This window comes from Zeus faber, assembly GCF_960531495.2.
Source record: "Zeus faber genome assembly, chromosome: 14".
Classification (NCBI taxonomy): domain Eukaryota; kingdom Metazoa; phylum Chordata; class Actinopteri; order Zeiformes; family Zeidae; genus Zeus; species Zeus faber.
Window position 1 is genome coordinate 31,769,234 of NC_137200.1, and position 8,729 is coordinate 31,777,962.

Sequence of the window (8,729 nt, forward strand, 5' to 3'; positions counted from 1 at the left end):
ATGTAACTTATATTCAACAGCACCAAGAACGCAAGGCATGATCGTCTCAGTCTCATGTTTTTGTTTTGAACTCGAGAGGTCACAACGCAAGAATAAAGACAAAATCATCATTGTCTTGGTCTGTTCAGCCTTTTTGAAGCGAGGTGGTTGGAGTGCTAAGAAACACGCAACTCCATTTAGAAAAATGAAGAACTGATGTCATCCCTTCCTGTTATCCAATTTTAACATTCCACATTCCAAAGTGTTTGGGAAGTTTCTCTAATGGGTCCATGATGTGAAAAGGCGTCAGTACAGCGCCCGGGGAGAGACTTGGCCGCTCTCACCTGGTACCAGTAGTTCAGGCACCAACATTCTGCGTCGTATTGAGACGACTTTTAGAACACAAGCTCTTCCTACACTGTTCACAGTCATATGGTCTCATTCCAATGTGAAATCGCTGATATGTTTTTAGATCGAGGCAACTAAATCTTTCCCCACCATGTTCACAGGGTGTAAGGTTTCTATCGCGTGTGCGTACGCTGATGTACTTTTAAATAACCCTTTGTCGTAAATCTCTTCCCACACTGTTCACAGGGGTAACGTTTCTCTCCTGTGTGTGTAAACTGATGTTGTTTGAGATGGGTTGATTTACTGAATCTCTTCCCACATTGTTCACAGGGGTAAGGCTTCTCTCCTGTGTGAATACGACGATGAATCTTGAGATTGGTTGAATGACTGAATCGTTTCCCACAGTTTTCACAGGAGTATGGTTTCTCTCCTGTGTGTGTACGCTGGTGTACTTTTACTTCAGCCCTCGTCATAAAACTTTTCCCACACTGTTCACAGTGGTAAGGTTTCTTTCCTGTATGTGTAAGTTGATGTTGTTTGAGGGTTCCTAATTGACTGAATCTCTTCCCACAATGTTCACATGGGTAAGGTTTCTCTCCTGTGTGTGTCCGCTGGTGTACTTTTACTTCAGCCTTTGTTGTAAAGCTCTTTCCGCACTGCTCACAGGGGTGCGGTTTCTCTCCAGTATGAATACGGTGCTGATGTACTTTTACTTCTCCCCTTGTTGTAAAGCTCTTGTCACACTGTTCACATGGGTATGGTTTCTCTCCTGTGTGTGTAAGCTGATGTTGTTTGAGATGTCCTAATTGACTGAATCGCTTCCCACACTGTTCACATGGGTAAGGTTTTTCTCCTGTGTGAACACGCTGATGTACTTTTACTTGAGCCCTTGTCGTAAAGCACTTCCCGCACTGTTCACAGTTGTATTGTTTCTTTCTTCTGTGAGTAGGATGACGTTTTCTGTGATAACCTAAGAGAAGAGGGAAAGAAAGGCAAGAGTGGATTATAAAACATGTCAGAGGACACCAAGAATGTAGGATGTTGAGTAAAGGCTCATCACTGGAAAAAAAGGGTTAATTTGCAAATTAATCGAACAATTTACTTTTTTTTAAATTGCTTTTTTCTAAAGACTGGAGCTTGTAATAAGGGATATTAAAATGTAAAATCACGGAATTAATGTAGAAGTATATTTAAATACTATTATTTAATTTCATCTTTTTAACTTTGAACAGTCTCTTCTGTGACCGACAGATTTCCAATAAAACCATGACTGTCAGCTTGAAAGGCATATTTCTTATAGAAATAAAAACAAAACCCAGGCCTATATATTTAAGTCAGTTGAATTTCAAAGATAGATATCAGCTTAGAAGCCAATCATTTCTCATATGCTTTAATATAAATGGAAATTAAGGTATTATTAGGCCATTCAAATGTTTTTTTTTATTAAATGTACAAGAATATATCCATTGCATGTTTTTCTTCATTTTATAATAAAACCACATATAACTGAAAACAAATAAAATAATCAGAAAACACTATTACAGAAACAGCTCAATAAATACACAAATAGATTCTGGAAATCTCCTGCATCCTCCTCCTTTGGACCCAAGGAGAAGAACCGGCAGCACCTTCCTCCTGTTAATAGCTGTCATTTATTTAAATATTATTATTAATTTCAGTGATAAAACACATTATATTCAAGCCGGAAGCTGCTGTGTAAAATATAAACAAACGCTAAACTCACAAAATAATCCAACTATGTTAATAAAAAAATCTCCAAATCTGAATAACGTTCTTCTTATGCTAGCGCGTTGGACGGAATGAAGACAGACCTGGAACCGGAAGTAATCGACGTATCGTCAAACCACTTTCACGTTGCTGATGTGTTGCTGCCTTCATGTGTTGCCTCTGGTGTGGCCCAGGAACAAAACAAAACGCAGCTGCGTTTATATATATATATATATATATATATATATATATATATATATATATATTTTTTTTTTTCCCACGTTAAATATTTCTAATTAATTACAAAATGAATAAATTTTGACAGCACTACTAGTTTCACAGCTAGTATACCTAGTGCAGGGGTGCGCTTAGCAAATGCAATGCTTCCACAGTTTAGCTTCCGCTAAAAATAATAGTCCAGAACAATGTAGTTAACACTGCATCTACATAGCAAACTACAGTATTTGGCCAACAAAGAATATAACCCAACCTTTTGACAGTTAATATTGTGAAATGAGACGATTATACAATCCGGGGAAAACATGGGTCATGGGCACCCAAGGCGCATTGATGCGTGTATGGAGCGAAGTCTAGCCTGTCTGGTTTGATCCCACGAAAGAGCTACTGAAGCACAAATTGGTGAAAGAGCTAATGCTGGCTATGATAAAAGGTGTCAGAACACACAGTGCCTCACAGCTTGCTGCGTATGGGAGCGCTCACAGTGTCCATGCTGAACCCTGTCCAGCCCTGAAAGCACCTACAATGGACATGTGAGGGTCACAATTGGACCATGGAGCAATGGAAGAAGGTGGAGGTCTGATGAATCATGTTTTCTTCTACATCATGTGGATGGGTGTGTGTGTGTGTGTGTGTGTGTGTGTCGTTTACCTGGGGAAGAGATGTCACCAGGATGCATTATGGGAAGAAGACAAGCCAGTGGGGCAGTGTGACGCTCGGGACAATGTTCTGCTGAGAAACCTTGTGGTCCTGGCGTTCATGTGGATGTTACTTTGACACGCTCCACCTCCCTAAACATTGTTGCACACCTGGAAACGGTGTTCCCTGATGGCAGTGGCCTCTTTCACCTGCCACACTGCAAAAACTGTTCAGGAATAGTATGAGGAACATGACAAAGAGTTCAAGGTGTTGATTCGACCTCCAAATTCCCCAGATGTCAATCCAATGGAGCATCTTTGGGATGTGCTGGAACAACAAGCCTGATCCATGGGGGCCCCACCTCCAACTTCTAGGACTTAAAGGATCTGCTGCTAAAGTCTTGGTGAGTCTTGTGGAGTCCATCCCTCCACGTTACAGCCGTTTTGGCAAGATGAGGTGGAGCTACACAATATAAGTGGTTATTAGTGGTGATTTTAATATTGTGGCTAATCGGTGTATATAACCCCAACATGCAGTACATGAAAACATTCATATGGGATGAAAGTTCTCTTAGGTGATGTTAAGCGCTTTGATGGACGGGGGGACAAAGGAGTGCTTAAAGCAGTTCGGCCTACACCGGGAGACCCTGAAACGTCTGTCTGATGGGAGGAGCTGGTACTCAGAGTGGAGGACATGTGTAGGGTCTGAAATTATTTTCTGTGCCTGTCTAATAAAAACATCACCTTGGCAGGAAGTGCAGTCTCTGCTGAACTCTGGAGCAGAAATTTCCCACCTGGACACTCCACATCAGTTACCTTACGTAATTTTACAGTTGGTCATCTAGGTGACCTACTGCCCCTCCCAGTAGCTCATGTGGCAGAGCAGGTCGTCTACTGATCCGAAGATTGCTGATTCAATCCCTGGCTGGTGTGAAGTGGCTGGCTGAAGTGTCCTTGAGCAAGACACCCAACCCCCGCAACTGCGACCAGCCCGCTGCTCCTCGATACATCGGATCAGCGGCACCCAACCTTTCCCAGCTCAGGAGCCACATCAACAAGAAGCATTTTTTGCAAAAGCCACATTTGTGAATCGTCCCTTTCCTCCATCAAACCATTATGCATTTTAAAATGAGGCTTAAATTAAAATGTGGCTTTTACTGAGGATAAAAGTTTTTTTTTCTATGTATTATTGCATGGAGGCTGTTGTGGTGCTTGTAGCGTGGAAACCGATGGAGGATTTGAACACGTTGGTCTCACAAGGCACGGTTGGGACGGTATAAGTTGCAGCTCCAGGTTATTACTTATATACAGTAATAATATAATTAAATGTGAAAAATATACAATTGATTGCCACAAATTGCCAGTGGAAACCAGGCGATCAGCCATTGATCACTGAGTAAACAGATCATTGATCACAAGCAGGAAACATATTTCTATAGATGTGCTCTCTCTCGAAGCCGTCATGGGTTGATGTGTCTGATGTGAAATTCAGTTTTGAATACTGCAGACAATGTCCCAGACAAAATGTATTGAAATACTTTGAGAATTTTTTTAATTAAATTTTAAATAAAACTTTAAAGAGCCACAACAAGTCATAAAAGAGCCAAAAAAGAGATGAGTATCACTGCATCAGATACTAGGATGGGTAAATATAGAGAACCACTTTCCCCATAGGGGTTAATAAAGTATACATTATTATTATTTATCTGTAAGAGCTCACCTGTCCTAACCTCTGGTCATGGATTACCACTGGAGAGTGGTCACCAATGGATTTGGGGTCAAACACTAAATTCTGTTTGATTAACGTTGAGGGTGAAAAAGTGTTCACAACACTGAACAAGGCATTGGATCATAGACTTATGAAGTTGACAATCAGAGTAGCTCAACTTGAGACATAGGATGGCTGTATCATCTGACAACCTTGAGATTTTTTCATAGTAGAAAGCGGAGATCTCTTTCTATACCAAGGCTCAATGACCAAACTATAAATGTCAATAGGATTAATTAGTGTTTAATTAGTGAATATCTGTAGTGCTCATATTGCTTTGCTTACTTTTATTAAATGGCGAATCAACAATCATCCGGTTAACAGCTTAGGAGAAAAAAAACAAAGAATACGTACCTGACTGGGGTTGTCTGGTCTCCATCCAACCTTCATCACTGTCTTCAGTTTCAGAAGAGTGTGAAAAGAAGAGCTGCTCAGCACCAGCTGGTTCTAAAGCAGCAGCTGGATCTGAGGTACTGGCTGCTTCTGACACTCCCCAGTCCTCTCCATCACCTTCTGTACCCATCTGTTCAGTTGAGGTGCTGGCTACAGGTTCCGCCTCTCTCTTCTCCTCAGTTTGCCACTGATGAAGCTGGGACCACTGAGCGCACTCTTCATCCTCTTCCCTCTTCACAGGGAACTCCTCCTCTTCCTCTTTAATGTGTGGGGGCTCTGGCTCCTCCTGGCCCAGACTGGGGCTCCACTCCTGCTGCTCAGATGGAAGCTCCTCTTTACAGACAGAGAGCTGCTGGAGCTCTGGAGGGAACGCTGCCATACAGACACACAGAAAGATAAGTGAAACCTTATGAATGGTGCATACAATATTCAAATCGAATCACAGTTTACAATAACATGAAACATGTAATTAATTAATAAATTACATAATGTCACACGCCCCTCTACACTCAAAATTGTGAGAATTATAAGGTGAGATTCAAGACAACTTACTGTTTATTACATACTGGAACTCCATTTTATTTGTAGTAAAATGGGGGGTGGGGGGGAGGGGTGACGTTTCCAGCGGTGCTAAAAACCCATTTCGATGCATTATTATTACACATATTATACATATTATTATTATTAGTAGTAGCTGAGCCGGTGATTGGGAACCACTGCACTAGAGGACATCCTGTTGATGATGGTCGGGTTTATTTCCCACTTTCATCGCTACATCTTTGGAATTACTGGACATTCTGGTCTGGTCTACTGACGCGGACTTCGCACATTGTTACGGGTATATTTCTCACTAATGTGCATTCACTGTTAAATAAACTGAATGAAATTATTGAACTTTATTGTTAGTTTTTTTGTAATATTCAAATTCTATTAGAATTTTGTTCCTGCAGCCCTCCTGCCAGGTGGGCATCGCAGTGTGTATTGAGGGATGCGGCGAGTCAAAGTCGGTTCGGAGCCGGGAGCCACAGTCGACTCTGGAGGGCCCCGCAAGGTGGCCCTGCAAGGTGGCCCCGCAAATGCAGTGTGCAAGGCACACTGCATTTGCTTAACAGCGGCTCTTGACCGCCCCATTATGGTGACAATCGGGATGGTCGGGGATGGTGGCTCAGGAGGTAGAGCTGGTGGTCTAGTGATCCAAAGGTTGCTGGTTGGATCCCAGGCTCCTCCTGCTAGCATGCTGTAGTGTCCTTGAGCAAGACACTTAACCCCTAATTGCTCCTGATGGCTGCGTCCGTCGGTCTTTGAATAATTGTAAGTCGCTTTGGATAAAAGCGTCTGCTAAATGACTAAATGTAATGTAATGTAAACAATGTCGGACAATATTACCCACAAAAATATGGGGAGAATGGCGAACCTGTTTGTGATTTTGAAGTTCAAAATCGATGCGGAATCAGAACCTTGACACCCCTACTACGAATGCAGTCATATCGTGCAAGCTACGTAGTGTAGACTCAATCGCTTTGTAGTGGTTACAAACTTTGTGTGTGTGTGTGTGTGTGTGTGTGTGTGTGTATTTTGTCCTACCTGCTTGACATCAGTGGGGCTTTGTTTGATATTTTATTCTTTTGCCCTTTTTGTAAATAAACCCATTCTGTTTGCATCTAACCTGGTGCTGTGTGCCTCATTATTTTGTGGCACTGGAGCCAGTCAAAACACACAAAGTGTAGGGGTCGAAAACAGTAAAAAAAATATTCTGTGTTTGTGTGCTCACGAACACTTGCAGCTACAGAACAATGGGTCTGAATCATGTCCGTTTTATTTTAGTCGCATGCACGGTGTGTTTTAGAATAAAGTATGTTAATTTATAGGAGAGGTAGATTATTTTATACATTTTAGAAAATCATTTAACTGCCAATTATGATGGTTTTTTTGCGTGTGTGCGTGTGAATGTGGTCGGACCGATTGAGATCAGCAGAAGTAGTAGACCACTCACTACACACCAACTGATATGAACATCTTTTACTGTTTCATTTGTAAAAGAGGTACAAGTGTTGGATTATGAAGCAGCGCAGGGTTGTGTGGATGGATGCAGGTGAATGGAAATATGAGACTCAAAGAATGATGAAGGAGGCGTCTGCAGTTATGCAGGTGCTGTACCGGACCATCATGATGGAGAGAGTGCAGCCAAGAGGCAAAGATCTTAATTTACTGGTCAATCTTTGTTCCGATGTTCACAGATGGTCATCAGCTTCGGGTAGTGACTGATAGAAAACAGTGTACAGGCAGCCGAAATGAGGCTTCTTCACAAGGTCGCTGTGCTCAGGCTTAGAAAAAGGGTGAGGAGCTTAAATAAAAACTTGTCCAACTCAATGACTAAGCGGGAGAGCTTGGGGGGAGAAAGAAAACAAGCAGTTACCTGACGGAGGTTCTGTGGTCTCCTTCCAACCTCCATCACCGTCTTTAGCCTCAGGTTTAGAACAGTGCAGAGAGAAGAGCTGTTGAGCACCACTTGGTTCTAAAGCAGCAGCTGTATCTTCTGGATCTACTTCTGTTTCCATCTGTTCAGTTGAGGTGCTGGCTACAGGTTCTGCCTCTCTCTTCTCCTCAGTTTGCCACTGATGAAGCTGGGACCACTGAGCGCACTCTTCATCATGTTCCCTCTTCACAGGGAACTCCTCCTCTTCCTCTTTAATGTGTGGGGGCTCTGGCTCCTCCTGGCCCAGACTGGAGCTCCACTCCTGCTGCTCAGGGGGAAGCTCCTCTTTACAGACAGAGAGCTGCTGGAGCTCTGGAGGGAACGCTGCCATACAGACACAGGGAGGAAAACTCAGTCACCTACACTTTTAGTGTAAAAAAATGCTTTTCATGTTGATTTAAACATCCTTTACCTTGCTGAATGAAGATTGGCTGGAGGTGTGATTGATTCCTCTGTTGCTCTTCTCCTATTGGATGTGTGTAAATGATGGGTGTGGTCAGGGTTTGTCCCTGCAGCTGTGAGACGAGTGGCGCTGCAGAGTGTGTGATCACGATGTAGGGACGAACCGGCTGCAAGCACCAAGCACACACACTTTAATAACTTATAAATAACAAAGCAAGTTAAGCTGAGGTTCAGACTTCAACAACTTTAATGCTTCAAGAGGAAGAAAAATCTTAATTTGTCACACGACATGCCACTACAACACATGCACACACACGCTCTGGATGGTGCTGGTGAAATGGTTTCTCTGCATTTAACCATCCTGGCTTGTCCTTCCTCCGGGGGTCCTTACTGATGGTAGGTGGAGGAAACCCCATGTGAGCATGGGGAGAACATGCAAACTCCACACAGAAAGGACCCTCATTGGGAGATAACCCACCAGGGCATGGTGCCAACAGCACCCCAGGTGATTATTGAACCCAGGACCTTCTTGCTGTGAGGCAGCAGTGCAATGCACTGTGCCACCGTGCTGTCAGCCTAACTTGTATGATGTCTTGTATGAAGGTCTTGTAAAAATAAACTAGGTCTGGATATTTAATGCCTAAATATATATCTGATTAATTTAAATAGGACAGGAAATTCTGAGTTTATTCTTATGAACAATAATGAATTTGTGCCTTTTAGCTGCATGTGGACTTTGTACATTTCAATGAGATGTGGA

General features: G+C 42.6%; 1 protein-coding gene across 1 annotated transcript in view; it reads right to left on the reverse strand.

The window, feature by feature from the left end:
* The window catches only part of LOC307240254 (uncharacterized protein), a 9,865-nt gene continuing 1,136 nt past the window's right edge, over positions 1 to 8,729 (reverse strand). Inside the window, exons 2-5 of the mRNA XM_080013976.1 lie at positions 7,980 to 8,136; positions 7,508 to 7,891; positions 5,053 to 5,463; positions 1 to 1,297 (exon numbers count right to left, since the gene is read on the reverse strand). Coding sequence (XP_079870102.1) covers positions 501 to 1,297; positions 5,053 to 5,463; positions 7,508 to 7,891; positions 7,980 to 8,136 — 1,749 coding nt within the window. The 3' untranslated portion in view covers positions 1 to 500. The remainder of the gene's footprint in view (positions 1,298 to 5,052; positions 5,464 to 7,507; positions 7,892 to 7,979; positions 8,137 to 8,729) is intronic.